The sequence below is a fragment of the Anneissia japonica genome, unplaced genomic scaffold (assembly GCF_011630105.1).
Source record: "Anneissia japonica isolate Jap-2015-1 unplaced genomic scaffold, ASM1163010v1 scaffold287761_len698747_cov189, whole genome shotgun sequence".
NCBI classification, from domain to species: Eukaryota; Metazoa; Echinodermata; class Crinoidea; order Comatulida; family Comatulidae; genus Anneissia; species Anneissia japonica.
The window spans coordinates 478,523-494,687 of NW_022715691.1; the positions used below are offsets into that span (position 1 = coordinate 478,523).

A 16,165-nucleotide genomic window follows, 5' to 3' on the forward strand; every position below is an offset into this window, starting at 1 on the left:
TAACAATAAAAATGAAAATGCTTGGAGAAATTTAAGAAACAATAAAAATAAAAATGCTAGGGGAAATTTAAGAAAAGTACATGTTAAAAAGGTGAGTTTTAAAACAGCACATGTAACATTACAAATATTAAGATAAGACTAATAGGATCTGTGGTCTCCATCTGGGTCTGGTTTGTCATTTTCATGGTACAATACATCTTTAAAAAAATAATAAAATTGCACGATCACTGAGTGACACTGATTATCAAATGAAACAGTATAACATTCTTAGCTGCATTTAAAAGCCAGCTGAAAACATCTTTTTTTGAGCAATATCAGCAGCAAGTGCTCTACAGCTCTCAATAAGACCAGTGGCATATTTTGAAGTCTTGAAATCGGGGTGAAGTGGTGGGGGGGGGGCTCGATGATCAGTTGAGGGGCCCTAATTCGCAAAATATGGTGATTTTAGGTGATTTTTACCTACTTGACCGTGATTTTTGAGGGGACGACTTGGGGGGGGGGGCGCAAGTAATTTTTTTGGAGATTGTGACCCCGCACCCTCCCCTAGATATGCCACTGCCTAAGACGCATGTGTGGGGGCGCTATATACTAACTTATTACCTAATGTCATCATGCTTGGACAACAACACATGTTCAACCATAATCTGTATCATGAACACCATATAAGTATTATGTTTTTTTTAAATTGTATTTTACAGATGTTTCTCATATTAAATTTTTAAAATAGCTATATAGATTTTATTTAAAAAAAAACTTTAAGCCTTATTTTATTATTAATCACAGGCTATAACCCTCCAACAAAAGTGGCGCCAAACTTTGTATTTGCATTGAACACCATATAAGTATTATGTTTTTTTGAAATTATATTTTACAGATGTTTCTCATATTAAAATTTTAATATAGCTATATAGATTTTATTAAAAAGAAAACTTCAAGCCTTATTTTATTATTAATCACAGGCTATAATCCTCCAACAAAAGCGGCACCAAACTTTTTTATGAGGATCGTTGCTTTGTTCAACTCTGAAGTGAAAGGTTTACTTGGCTCGCTTGGTGTAGTCATCACTGCTGATAATACCAGGGTACGTCCTCATTTTCTTTTACTTTCTTAGAGCTCAAAAAACAGATAGTGTGCCTTCATCCTTTTACTTTTCAATCATCATTTTGTATGATGCATTCCCCTTGCACTTTGCCGATTTAGTTAAGTTTGACTGGTTTGCCAGGAAAACATACAATTTATGCAATAATTTTAAGCAATCTTTAATATCCTTATGGTTCAGTCACCACATTTGAACTGTGGTTTCTGGGTTAAGAATGAGGTTTCTGGGGGATTCCTTTTTATCAACATTATTGTATTTTTTCATTTTTTATCTTGATGAATAAAAGAATTTTGAATTTGGAGCTTATGTGGTAGCTGTCGATTATGATAATTGTGAAGGCAGTTTGTGCAACAGTTGTGTTAAGCTAGACAACAAAACACCATCTGCTGATTGTCGGTGTCTGAAATCGTCATTAAAATATGGTTCAAATTATTGTATTAAATAAAATAAATAATCAGTATACTGATTTTCTCTATGGTAAACATACAGGTTAAACAGTGGGGAGGGTGGAAGACTATGCTTTTACTAAGAACTGCAAAAGGAGTTTATTAAATACAGTATAGCTTTGCTTTTTTTAGATGAAGGATGTTCTTAAGATAGATCCTATTCCAGTTGAGGAAAGTCTAATTGAAATGGGCTACAGTGTGATTGAGAAAGGCTGGGTGAAGAAGACGTCAAATTATAAAGGCAGACCACAGGAGGCGGCAGAGGCTGCTGGTGAAGCCTCAAGCCAAGAATAATAACCAAGTGAAAGTGAGGCTGCAGTGGAGTCTAAGTAACCAGAAAAAAGAGTAGCTGCAACGGAGACTAAGTCAGCAGAATGTGGCAAGAGTGCTACTAAAAATGTAAACATTAAATTCTGTGTCAATAAAAGGGTCATCAGTAATATTCCAGGGTAGACAGAGGAAAATATGAATTTCATTCTATTGTATCAAAGTCAAATTTGTTAACACATTTTGTTTATAGTCATATAAAACTAATTTTCAAATGGTATTTAAATTATCAAATAAAAAAATAATGTAATTGTATTCTTTGTAGTTTTAATGGTTGAATGACATTTCTACATTATATATGGCAGTACTTTTACTGTGATAGATAGTATTATATTAATAAGAGGTAGATTATTATTTTTTGCAGAGGTGTAGTCATTTTGTGAATACTTAAATATAAAATAGTAATTAATTTTTTAGTTTCACAATTTTATTATACTGTACTATGAAAATGGTATCATGTTTTTAGATTCAAGATTGATTCTATTTTCTATTTATAACATTACTGTATATTTAAATTAAGACAGTGTACACAAATACATTCTTTTTTACAAAAGTAATTTGAACTTTACCTAAAAGATTTTTTAAACTAATGTACAAAATTGAGTGTAAACATATTATGCAACACATTGTATTGATAATATACTGTAATTGGAATATATTGTAATTAATTGAAAGAATATAATTCTCTTTTTGTCTTCATTGTATTTTGAGTGCAACAAATTCTAGTTATAATTTTACTGTTATTTACTATGTAATTGATGTATTGATGAATAAAATATTTGTTGTTATACCACAAAAGAGAGAAAAAAAGTTTAATGATATTTAAAATAGGGCGCCCTCAATGTCTTATCCATGTTTATATAATAATAATTTAACCTTGATATAGCGCATTCTGCTAAAGCTTTAATGCACTTAACAATTAAAAAAATCTAGGAATTTAAGAAAATATTGTTTAAAGAGATGAATTTATACAACCACATAAATCTAATAAGCTTGAAAAAAAAAATTGGATTGCTAACCTTGAATACCGTATTTCAATAAACTATTAGTTTTCAACAAAAAATTGTGAGAAAGAAATTTTTCAATGAACAGTCGGGCAGTCGGACCAAAAAAAAAAAAAAAAAAAAATAGGCCTAGTTTTCCCATCCCAGATATTTCCGGCCATCTAGAAGTCCCAATTAAATAAAAAAAACCTTGTTTTTGGGGGGAGGGGACACCCTCTCCCATACCCACCCCTGGATCAGGCCTTCGGCCCTCAGATAAAGCTGTGTGTTATAGTTACACCCATAAATACTTAGCCCCCCCCAGTCAGACATCTTAGCCCCCCCCAGTCAGACATCTTAGCCCCCCCACCCCATAAATTATATCCTAGAGCCACCACTGCACCACCTGGCGTCGTGACGACACCACTGTGGTACTCTATAAAATGATCTCTGATTTTGAGAAGATTTTTTTACGATTTTAGTATGTTAGGTGTATAAGACTACCCCTCTCTTTCACCATCACAATTCCTACTTTTTGCTGCTCTTTATGATCATGGCACTGTATCTAGCTGCCTCAAAATGGAGCCAAATGTATGGCTAATCTTCCAAATATTACCATTTTATGGACTTTTAAATGTTATTTCCTGCATTTAAAATTACATTCATTCATACTAACAGTTAGTAGCTTCATTTCAGTAGTAAATTTGTGTGTTACTGATGATCGTCACGAACATGATTTTAAAATTTAAAAAATGTATGTGTTGTGCATATAAGATTATCTCCAGTTTTTTTAAAATTGTAATTTACTATTTTAAACCTCATCTTATAGGCCTATGTGAGAATACAAGGCACTATACGAAATGTTCAACCATAGTCTGTATCATGATTTTTTTTTACCTTTATTGCCAACATTTTCATAATGTATTTGCATTGAACACCATATAAGTATTATGTTTTTGTGAAATTATATTTTACGGATGTTTCTTATATCAAAATTTGAATATAGCTATATAGATTATATTTTAAATCCATCAATGTATCATCATTCACTATATAGAGCAGATTATATAAAGTTGATAAAAAGAAAGACATACTGTGGCAGCAAAGAACTGAAATCATTCAATATCAATGTGTTTCTCTACCTCAATTAAAAGCTTATGACTCGTGGACTTACCATAACTCACTCGTGAGGGGATGATATTACCAATTGTCCTATTGGCTGATTCTATTCAATGCATATTTGGTGAGGCAAGACTTTTTTGTACCTTGTTTTGTGAACTTATTTTATTAAAGATTGTCAGAGGAGGGCAGGGAAAAAAATAAAAATAAAATTTTGTTTTCTTATTTAGCAAATAATTTTGCAAAAACCATCCAGATGGAGAAGAAAATACAAATAAATTATATTGTTGAATGTAAACAGTGTATGGGATGGTTAAATGCTTTAAATTTTATAATTAGGCAGATATATAGGCCTACATACCTTTTTTTTGGGAGATTTCAAGGCAGCGGCGGGCATAATAAAAAAAAAAAGAAAGACTTATTTAAAAAAAAAAATAATAATAATAACTGTGGTTGCGGGTGCCCTAATAATGGCCAAAAATAAATTTTTATTTTTATTCGAAATCATCATTATTGGTAGGCAGCAGGTTCGATAAACAAGGTATAAAAAGTCTTGCTTTCCATAGATTAAAGATTACTAGATAAGCTTCTCGGAGTCAACGGCCAAACATGCTCATTAGGATGTGTATGGCTTTAGGGTCCCAACAATATGCATTCTATAAGTCGATCATTATTATTATAATTATTTAAATTCTGTAACCCACTGTTAATCTGACGTCAGAAATGAAAGCACAGGGATTTGATTTATTATAAATCTCATCAGAGTTAATTGCAGGTTGTAAATGACTTGCGATGAAACAGTGTCCCATCCAGGGAGAGTCTTCAACTCACACATACGCTTCACGCTTCAGAATCTAAGAATAAGCAGCCCTGAGGCCTAGTGGATCAGAAAGGATTTACTGTAAATCAGACTGCCACAAGTTTAATTTTAATTAGTTTTTGAAACATAAATAACTAATTAAACTTAAATTACTGTAATAAAACAATTAACAAAAACAATCAATTCCAATTAGTGTGCTAGCACAGAAGCAAACAAAGGTTTAAATGTTTTATCAGTGGTCCTGCCATGTTCTGGCTGCCATGGTTCTGTGATGTCATTGCAGTCAATACATTCATCTGCACGAAATGGAAGATCAGAAAGTGCACTGACATAATATAATACAAGTACAGTATAGGAAAATCATCTTGTAACTGTCTTCACCTAATGATACTTAATGGACTTTACGCTAAGCCCCGCCCCTTGGATATTGTTGCTAAGGTCCCACAAACAAGCGTAAATGTACGTAAACCATTCGTTCGTGGGACAACACGTGTGTTTGTAGGACACGCGCGTATTCCTTACTCTATTCTGATTGGTCAGTTGTTAAGTAACACTCTGGAAAGATCTATTGCACTACGCTCATGCTAGTATCTGCGCTTTACGACTAGGATTTGACATCGGAATATGTAACTACTTTATTTCATCAGTCCGAAACGTAACAATCATGTAGCTCTGAGTGGGTCATAAAGCTGTGAAGTTGACAAAGCATGGAATGGCTAAGTGCGCGCCCTCTATAACGAGTGTGTGGAATGATGAGTAGATGGAACCGAGACAGAGTACTATACCAACCGCGAGAATAATAAGATGTACTGCTGTAGAATTTAACAGCATACCTCTGCAAGATGAACAATGTAAAATACAGTTAGTTAGTTCTTTATTTATTTGTTTCACACTCTCAGATTAAAACAGAGACCAGCCAATTCTGGCTTATGAGTGAAATACAGGACATTTTTAAAACACATGCAACACATGCAAAAAAAAAAAAAAAAAAACACGATTAAAAAGTTTTAAAAACAAAATTTACAAACATTTCTTAAAATATGATTTACGTAAACACAACAGACTGCCGTAAGGAGAGGATTTGGTAGGCAAATTTAGCTACCCTATAACAGTGGTTGCCATCGCTCATTATGATTAAAAAATGAATTGGTCATTAGGGGTTAAATCTGCAAAGGATGGGTTGATTTGAACAATATAATCATTCACATAATACGATATCATACTCTAATTATATTTAACGTGATATACTTGGTGTATTATAATTTGATATGATTATAATAATTATTTGATATATAATATCATATACCAAAGTAACACTGTATAATATAATATAACATAATTCAATATACTATGATTTAGTATAGCATACTATGTATAGTATCATATTATGTTATATGATATAACATAATATGATACTGTACAATGATATGCTGTAATATAAAATAATATAATAAGCGATATTGAAAACACTTCAATAATGGTTGCTGCAAACAATAAACAGATCCACTTATTATTATTATTATTATTATTATTACATATTATTACATATTATTATTATTATTATTATAATTAATATTATTATTATTACATATTATCATTATTATTATTATTATTATTATTATTATTATTACATATTATTATTATTATTGTTGTTGTTGTGATAATACTATTATTATTTTTTCGTTTTTAAATAGAAATTAATTATTGTTTAAATTTGCAGAAATCGTATTAGACTTACATGAAACCATTAGGTCTAGTATCATCCATGTTCCGTAGACGTAGGTAGAATAATGATGGAAGAATAAAGACGATTGGTAAAGCCAGAAATGCGCCGACTAATGTCAGAAATTCGCCGTAGTGTGGAATGAGTAAAGCTATTAGAAGCTCCGAAACCATGACAAGGGAACGGATCAAACACATTTGCCATGTTGTTTCTGTCAAGGAAAAACACACAGTACCTTAATTTTAACATGTCTATAAGATTGAATAACCTGTGCATTTACGCATTCAATGAAATTATAAAGAAACATAAAATTCAAGTATAATCAAAACTTTACTTAAAACCTGAAAATAAAACTGGATGCTAGTGTAAAATATGTTTTGATGTTATTGAGAAGAAATATATAGCCCTAAATTTAATTTCTGTTACGGGTCATAGGCGCTATATTGCTATACAAATACAAAATATAAATATAGACCACTTGCATCCATAATAATAATAATAATAAAAAACAAAAACAAATAAACAAATATAGTTTGCTTTTTACCCAGAAGTAGCAAAAGGCCGGATGGAAAGGGGTCTCGGTGGCGAGAGTGGCAAAAAGTCTCATTTCATCTTAAACGTTGACCATCACTGTTCCAAAATGGATGGCTAGTAGTAGTCCGGCAATCACTTGCCCGGCGTTATAAGGTAGATAGTAGAGTAGGTTGTCCGCTGTACCATAGATGGAGCCCCCGTAGATGAAAAAACTTGGCATAATCGTCATCTCGTATAAGCATAGTGAACCTAGAAAGGATTTGTTAAAGGAAACAGTTATTTTAAACAGACTACGCAGGGGAAGATTTAGGGGGAGGCGCGCTCCTTCCCCACCTTTTGGAAAGTTTTTTAAAAATAAAAAAATAACGCCCAGAGGTAATTTTGGGCGTCTAGAAGACAAATATTTGGGTGGTGTTACCTCGATCGGCCCCTTTCGGCTCCTCCCCACCCCCATTTCGAACATCTCTGGATCCGCCCCTACTACGAGATTTCCTCTATATTCGGATGAAAACATTCAATTTAAGTGGCGCGAATCCAGTGGGTGACGAATGGGGAACTTGCCGGACCCTCACATCGGCAGCAGGTGTGACATCATTTAGATAAGAAATTAAAATGTTTAAAGCCTACCCACTTGGACCTTTGGACTCCTCTTCTTGCAGTAACTTCTAGATCCGCCACTGCAATGTTTTAAGCGTCAGTATTGGTCAATGATGATGATGATGATGATGATGATGATGATGATGATGATGATGATGGCAATAGATACAAGATCGATTGTTTTATCATGAAAAATCGGTAGACATTATATCTGGCTTCCATATTCGGAATATGCAACATTTATTACTTATTAAATAATACGAAAACACAGAAAATAATTTTGGTAGATTGCAGTTTGAACATGGTTTGAACAAAGCAGGTATATGTAAATATTGCAAATATAAATAGATCCAGGCCTATATATTAAATTATCCTGTGAATGCTTTATTATAATAGGCTTAATATTAGGTTTTTGATGAATGGGTTTCTGGATCTGACATTGCACTTAAGTGAACAAAGACTTCTTGCTTTATTGCTTGAGTTGTTATTATTCATATTGAGTTCGACAAGTCCTTGATTATCTTATTAAATTTACATAATAAAATAAATATATTTGTAATCCACTTAAGCTACCGATATAACGATAAAAATATTGATGATGTCGTCTGCTGCAGTGATGATAAATAAGATGATAATAATAACAGACAACAATAATATAATGATCAAAATGATAAATTACAATAGCTTGATGATGCTGATCAGTATAGAGAAGATGATGGTAATGATTATTATGATAATGATGAATGATATATTATTAGACTTGTGGAAGCATTTGGCTTTATCGTCATTGCAGTCAACATCAATCAATATTTTCATCGTTATATCGGCAGCTTACGTGGATTACAAATATATTTATTTTATTATGTAAATTTAATAAGATAATCAAGAACTTGTCAATGAATATCGGTATCTGCAGTGGTTGAGGTTCAGACTCCCAACCTTGATCTATTCAAAGCTAGAATCACGGATCTGGTGGGGGTGGGGGATTAGTAACATTTTCCAAAAGAGGGGAGGGTGTACTAGAAGGGTCACGCCCACCTCAGTCCACCGTCGTTGGAAGCTGAACTTAAAAATAGCAGTTATTTCCTAGTCTACGTTTGGCACCATATTATTGATGGAAACCAGGGGAGAATCCAGTTAGGGGGGGGCACGAGGGGCACGTTCCCCCGTTCTAGTCGCTAAATTTTAAAAATTTCAATGCAAATCAATGTTATGTGCTACTCACTTATCTATTTTCAAACTGTTGTGCCCCGCCCCCCGTCTGAAAAATTCTGGATCCGCCCCTGGACGAATGTGGTATCTACTCGAGGCCTATATAAATTTAAAGAAATAACTTTTGTTGTTAAATTTATAGTTATTTTTTCCATACTCAATTATCACTTTCATTTTAATAAGGGGTGAGAAATAATTCCAAAGGGGAATTGCTGAGTGATATGCACTCCGAACCTGTAACAGGCTCGACTACCTTTTCCCTTACCAGGGGCGGATCCAGAGATGTCCAAAAGTGGGGACCGAAATTTGGGCCGATCGAGACAACAACGACCTAGGGGGTCCGGGGGCATTCCCCCGCGAAATTTTTGTGTTCTAGACGCCCGAAAATAACATTTGAGGCGTTGTGGGCTATCATTTTTTTCTTTTTCTTTTTTTTACATCCCAAAAGTGGGGCCCGGGGCCAGGCCGCCCCCCCCCTAAATCCACCCCTGCTTACTCTTTGATAATCTTACCCAGTAGTGCTAACGCAACACTGACTTTGAACGCCGACTGCCGTTTCATCGCATTCTGTATGGTCGTGAAGTATGGGTGTCCGGCCACGGTATAAGAATACGTGGACCATGCATTACAAAGTGACACAAATGTAATCTTAGGATATTCAACGTGCTTTGGTGCACTTGTGTCGGTTAAGATGACGATGAACATTATAGTGGCCGCCGTCAAGCTTACAAAAAACGCTGTCACAGCTACGGGTCTATAAATAGAAAATAACAACATTATGACTCATATTGCGTAGACATATTCATATCTTTCATTAGCTATAATGATGACGTCATTTATGTTCGATGAAATTTGTATTAATGAATTTTTCATGGGCAGTGGCAATTAAAGTAAGGTCTTCAGATTCCTGGGTTATCGGGCATTAATACAGGTCCAATATAAGACCATTTTTGGTTTTGGGACCGGGGTTTTCATGGTCTTTAGCGGCTTTGGATCCTGTTACCTTCGTCAGCGCATGAGTATCAATACCAACAACACCGATTGAATATATATATATATATATATATTAAAAGGCAAAATACTGGAAAACAATACTAATGGAAACAATGGCTAGATCTCAGTAGAGATACAATTTTGATAAGCAACAGCTAAAAAGTAAGTAAGCCAGAATGGAACCAGAGTTTTTGGACAACACTAGTCCTCCTTAAGTGGACTTACAGAGACTCTCTAGGTGTTCGGAACCACGTGATCGGACACACTACAGCCGCCACAATAATAAGCCAACCACAAAGCGGCATAGGTAACCAGTCCTTGGTCATTGCTTCAAAGGTACTGGAAGCAGCAAGAAGATTGACAACACTATAGCAGAATAACGCCACGCCCATCATGGCGCTTGTGAATACTCTGTAATAAATATTATTGATAACATTTAATTTTAAAAAATTAATGAATAATCATTAATCATAATAATAATAATATTATTCACAATAATACAGTAATAGTATAACAATAACTGTAATAAAAATGAAAATAGGTAATAGCAATAGCAGTAATAGTAATGAAGGCCTAATCGTACCAGATCTAGTACTAGTGCCTGAAACAGTATACAGTATTAGTAATTAGTAAAAGTAACAGTATTATTAATAGTATTAATAGTAACAGTAAATGTAACAACATCACACGTAAGTTTAACTAAGTACTAGTAGGCCCCTACCAGTAACTGAATAGTCACAGTACCAGTAACAGTAGCTGTAACGCTACCAGTAGCAGAATAGTAACAGTAAGAGTCATTTACAGCAACTGAACGGTACCATTAACAGTACCAGTAACTGAATAACTAACAGTAACAGTACCAGTAACTGAACAGTAACAGTGTAGCAGTACGGTAACAGTAATACTCTAAAAGTAACTGAACAGTAACTAACAGTAACATAGTAACTGAACAGTGCCAGTAAATAAACAGTAACAGTAACGGTCAACAGTAGCATGTAACGGTAACAGTAACACTCCAACGGTAACAGTAATAGTAACAGTGACGGTAACATGCAGTAGCAGTAACTGTAACAGTAACACTTTAACATGTAACTGAACAGTAAATAAACAGTAACAGTAACGGTCAACAGTAGCATGTAACGATAATAGTAAAACTCCAACAGTAACAGTAATAGTAATAGTGACGGTGACAGTAGCAGTAACTGTAACTGTTAACACTCTAACAGTAACTGAACTGTAAGGGACAGTAACTGTAACTGAACAGTAACAGTACTTGTAAAAGTAACTTTTAAAGCTATTTTAAAACTATTTTTAAAGATGACCTGTTTGCTCGTGTTTTCACCTTTTTAATGTTCTAACCTGGTGCTTTTACCTTTTTTCTATTGAATTTTATTTATTTTTTGTTCTTCGATGCCAAATTAAGTCAAGTCAAGTCAACTGAACAGTAACATTAGCAGTAACTGAACAGTAACAGTAACTTAACACGAACAGTAACAATAATAATATCCGTAAATGAAAAAACCAGTAAGAGACACAGTAAATGTAAATGTAAATGTAGCTGTAACAGTAACAGTGAATCTAGTAAAGATAACAGACTAGGCCTACTTATATACTAATAGAACACTGGATCATTAAGTGTAAAATTACCAAAATATTAATAATGTTTATACATTTATTCCAAAACCAAACGCAAAATAAAATCGCCACTTACAGGATTGTGAAATAAAAATTATAATAGGCCTAATAATAATGATAATATTAATAATAATAATATTATTGTTATTATTTAGAATATAAAAGGCAGTATCCTGACATACTTTCCTGGATGTCCAAATGCCATATATGCTATAGCTGCCAGTGGATACCTCACCTCACCTTGGTACGCTGAGTTTACTTTGGTTGTAATAAGCCAACATCTTGCCAAAGCGATGGCCGTGAAAATTGCAATTAGAACTATCAATGGCAGAGAAACCAAGCCCAATAGGCCTAGTACACATGAGAAAAACATAAATAGATCTGAAACATCATCATTTTGGAGCGAATAAATTCGTTGCACATTTGGTTATGCGACGATGTAATTGAATATTAACTAAAAACATGAGAGAAATGTTTGCACAACCAAGGATGACAAAATTGTATCTCGTGTAGTAGAGAAGGGACAGGTCTAGGGGCGGCCGGATGCCGGATGGGACCTCCAATTCAGAACTTGTGCACATCATAAAAGGCAACTGTTCAGTCTCTATTACAGAAAATAACAAATTGTATATTCAGTACACTCTCAAACGTCTTATACACCGTACTGTGCGCCTTTTCCCATTTGTGTGTGTGACGTGTGTGCTTTCTTTTTTATACGGGCCTATTGTTAGGAAGCGAAGGAGGTACCGGGGTTATTTTTTTCACAGTGCCTACCCACACAATACGCCACTTGTGGCTGAAGCCTACCTGCTCCCACCGTTGCTTTTGGGGCTGCTATCATACCGCTTCCTGCAGTAGCCCCTAGGATGTATAGCATTCCGCCTACAATGCTTAGATCACTGGCTGGCTCTTCGTCCTGTTTACATGTACAGTAAACACGATGTAAATTACTGTAACATTTGGGTAACTTGCATAAAAAACATTAATATTTTAACGGTATACAAACTACAAATAAACCAAAACCGACCAAATTTTATACCAAAAATTCAAAGCCGTAAGGTAAGGTGTTAATTTTAGAAGAGGAGTTATTTCATGGCCAAGCAATATTTTCACAATCATATACGTCTTCCACAATATGTGCAACTCTGTGTTCATCATTGTCTCATTGTTGCAGTTTTCATTTACCTGCTTAATAATGTGCTCATAGGACAGAGCATTTTTTTGTTTGTTTTAAGCTATTAACCGATTAAATTACGAATTGAGTCTCAAGTGAATTTGTACTTAGCATGTAAATTTAATTTATTTCGTCTTTTGAACACAACAAATAAAGATACATAATACTGTTGTAAAACGATTTTCCAACCCCCTAAAAGCCAACATTTAAAAGTAAAATATAAACATACAAAGTAATCAAAAGAAAAGATCAACATCAATCAATCAATCAATCAATTAATCAATCAATCAATCAATCAACCAATCAACCGACCACTTAATCAATCAATTAATCAGTCAGTTAATCAATGAATCAATAAATTAATCATCTTTTATTTTGAAATTGCTGTAAAAGCACGTTGCTCTAGCTCACGAAATCAAATAGTGAGTAATTAAGGGGATAATGGATGCGCACAATGATGTTGAACACGATACCGCGCGATATATTGCAGACTACCTTAAATTATTATAATATTATCGTAATTGGACTTTCAACCTAAAAGCAAAGGCGGTATAATATGTATATATAGTGTCTAATAGAAGACTTGATCCGGGATCGTGTAACATCCGTCACGAGCTGAAAAATAATGGTGGCTATTGTACTTAAAATTTGAAATATTATGTGGGAAACGTTGATCGGCAAAATGCTACAACATGATGCACAATTCTCCCCAAGCGCATGATTATGCATAATTAAAAATAGGCCTACATATTTAGACGTCAAGTATTATTAGATTATAGTAATTATCAAATGGTATTAATTATAATGATATTTACAATATTTAATGCAATATAATTATTAAAACTAATATAAATTGAATTGAAAAATTAATAATTGAATAATGATATTCATAATGATATTAACAATAAAATTGAAACGGATAGTACTTATATTATTATTATTAATGGATAATAATAATACTAATAATAATAACAATAATAATAATAATAATAAAATAATAACAACAACAACAACAACAATAATAATAATAATAATAATAATAATAATAATAATCCATTGGATGAGAATGAAATTAACATAAAGTTTTATGTGCAGATCGATGTACGGTGAGTGATTGTACAATTACGATTACATGTACCTTCGGGTGCAGACTGCAAACATTCGAATGAACTGATGAATTGTGAAACATGAATTTCATTAAAACATTGTAGGCAACTACTAAATGCGGAAGATTATTTTTTATATAATCATGGAGGAAATATATTAAGATATGTTAATATATTTCCTCCATGATAGTCCTTAGTGGATGTGGATGTAAATTCTCTATATTGAATTTGAATTAATGATTTGACTGAATTTACATTCTCCCATTAAAATACATACATTCGCAAATTCTCAAAGAAAAAAAAGAAAAAATAATGGCACTCGGCAATGTGTTTGAATCCAAAGCAGCCAATAACAGGCACCAATTGATGTAATAGACCTTAACTAACATGCCCGGAGCGTGCCTTAATTTGTGGGAGATGCAGTGGAAAGAGGACCCCTTGGCTTGTATGATCTCCGATACTCTGGAGAACATTGTAAATATATCTACGAATATAAATGTTTCATTTTCAAACATTGATATACATTGAAATTTTAAAATTTTATAGCAAAAGGGGTGGGGGAACGTTCCTTAGCAACAAAGAATACCATCATGCATTGCACTACTTTCATACTTTTTGTTTGTGTTCATTCACCCCAAAAAAGGCAAAGGGCCACTCAAGGGGTTAGGATAGTTAAAAAGAAAACGGGTGACACAGGATTTAAAATTTGCAAGATGAAAGGAAACCGGAAAACAATAATCAGCTGACAAAGTATTCCAAAAAGAATCGATCGACGAACAAATTAATTTGAAAAGGTGAAAGTTCTGCATTAGTAAGCTCAAGAGTGAGCAGATGACGGATACTTCGCCATACTCTCTCTCCCTCCCTGCAAAGCTCTCTACAATTTATAAAGTTTTATGTGCCAAATATCTGTGATTTGATATGTGATATGATGACATCATCATGAATATATATGGGCAAATCATACATTGAACATAAAACTTAGATATTATATCGTAATAATACCGTGATAATTATACACACGACCACATTTGTAAATAAAACGACTGCTGAGAGACACCATGAGCACTTACCATATCACTGTCATCAACGGGTCCACCTGCATCTTGGCGCACCTGTCCATCGCTCGGCCCAAACGACGATCCACCGGGAATCGATTTCATCTCATTTCCATCAAGTATTGGACGGTGTTCATCTTTACCTGAGTTATCCATAACGAAGTTTTACGTGAGATGGATTCTAAGGTCAAGAAAAATGTAATTCACTGTTTTCGTTGCCAAATATTCATGAGCATTAAAAAATGAACAATCAAACACTTCTAAAAAATAATCGGGGAGGGGGGGGGAGATGGCGCTGTGGTGGGGCCAGGATTTTCCCGACGGGGTTCTGAGGTCCTCGACGGGGATGGGGGGTGAGTCAACGACTAAGAAAGGTGGGCGTGGTCGGGTGTCGCTCAGAATCCCTCGAAAGCGTTCCAGGGGTCGAAGCCCTCGAATAATAAGACAATTTAGGACCCCCGCTGGCGCCACCCTTGCTGCTTGCATTCCCTACTCCCCCGTAGATACGTCACTGCTCTTTCCACCTAAGCGGGTTCGACATAAATACAGTACACTGTGTTTTTGGTCGAATGATCAGGGCACTGTTTGAAGCAGCAGAATCCTTGTTGACATGAATATAGGATATAGAAACACTGTTAAGACTAACAGGGTTTTAATAATTTCACGCACCCCCTGGGATCTGCAAATGCATTATGGAATGCATAATAAGGCCTAGACCTATATTCTTTTAACAATTAATAGCCTGATGAGCTAACGCCACAATCGAACTAGCATACTTTTTTCTTATAATTCAATTGCCTACAATTGCATTCATTTACCGCGCCTAAGTTTATTAGTGTATAGGACGTGCGACGCACAAGAAACCACTTTAAATGCAAGGTCAGCCTACGTGTCCAAGGGTCAACCCTCACTCAATGCTTATTCGATAAGACAAAAGACCAAATATAGAGACACGGAATTGATTGCTGCATGTCCTGTGGCTACTAAAAACGGTAATTAATTGAGACCACGTCGATAGGATCTCAACACGCTTGTGTATCTTCTGAATTTAAATTCGTTTCAATTTTAATTTAAACGTGAACCGGCACAATTTAGAAAAATAAATGGACATACAGACGTACTGTACGTGGTTTACTGTATCAAGATGTATAATGCCTACAACCAACATAGAATTATAATATATTGAATGACATTATTATTAATCGAATAGTAATGATTATAATAAATTTAAATATGAAAATACAATCATAAATAAATAGTAACAATAATTATAATATTGATATTCATTTTCGCAGTATTTAAACATATTGTAATTGCACACACACCCACCCACATATAT

General features: G+C 34.2%; 2 protein-coding genes across 2 annotated transcripts in view; one reads left to right on the plus strand and one right to left on the minus strand.

Annotated features, from left to right (window-relative positions):
• The window catches only part of LOC117109314 (putative uncharacterized oxidoreductase YDR541C), a 12,454-nt gene extending 9,486 nt beyond the window's left edge, over window positions 1–2,968 (plus strand). Inside the window, exons 7-8 of the mRNA XM_033251586.1 lie at window positions 960–1,081; window positions 1,678–2,968. Of these exons, the coding sequence (XP_033107477.1) occupies window positions 960–1,081; window positions 1,678–1,839 (284 nt within the window). The 3' untranslated portion in view covers window positions 1,840–2,968. The remainder of the gene's footprint in view (window positions 1–959; window positions 1,082–1,677) is intronic.
• A 4,162-nt stretch (window positions 2,969–7,130) lies between these two features.
• LOC117109321 overlaps window positions 7,131–16,165 on the minus strand; it is a 19,859-nt gene continuing 10,824 nt past the window's right edge. The window contains exons 2-7 of the mRNA XM_033251592.1: window positions 14,842–15,007; window positions 12,296–12,404; window positions 11,671–11,839; window positions 10,079–10,264; window positions 9,373–9,614; window positions 7,131–7,300 (exon numbers count right to left, since the gene is read on the minus strand). Of these exons, the coding sequence (XP_033107483.1) occupies window positions 7,131–7,300; window positions 9,373–9,614; window positions 10,079–10,264; window positions 11,671–11,839; window positions 12,296–12,404; window positions 14,842–14,982 (1,017 nt within the window). The 5' untranslated portion in view covers window positions 14,983–15,007. The remainder of the gene's footprint in view (window positions 7,301–9,372; window positions 9,615–10,078; window positions 10,265–11,670; window positions 11,840–12,295; window positions 12,405–14,841; window positions 15,008–16,165) is intronic.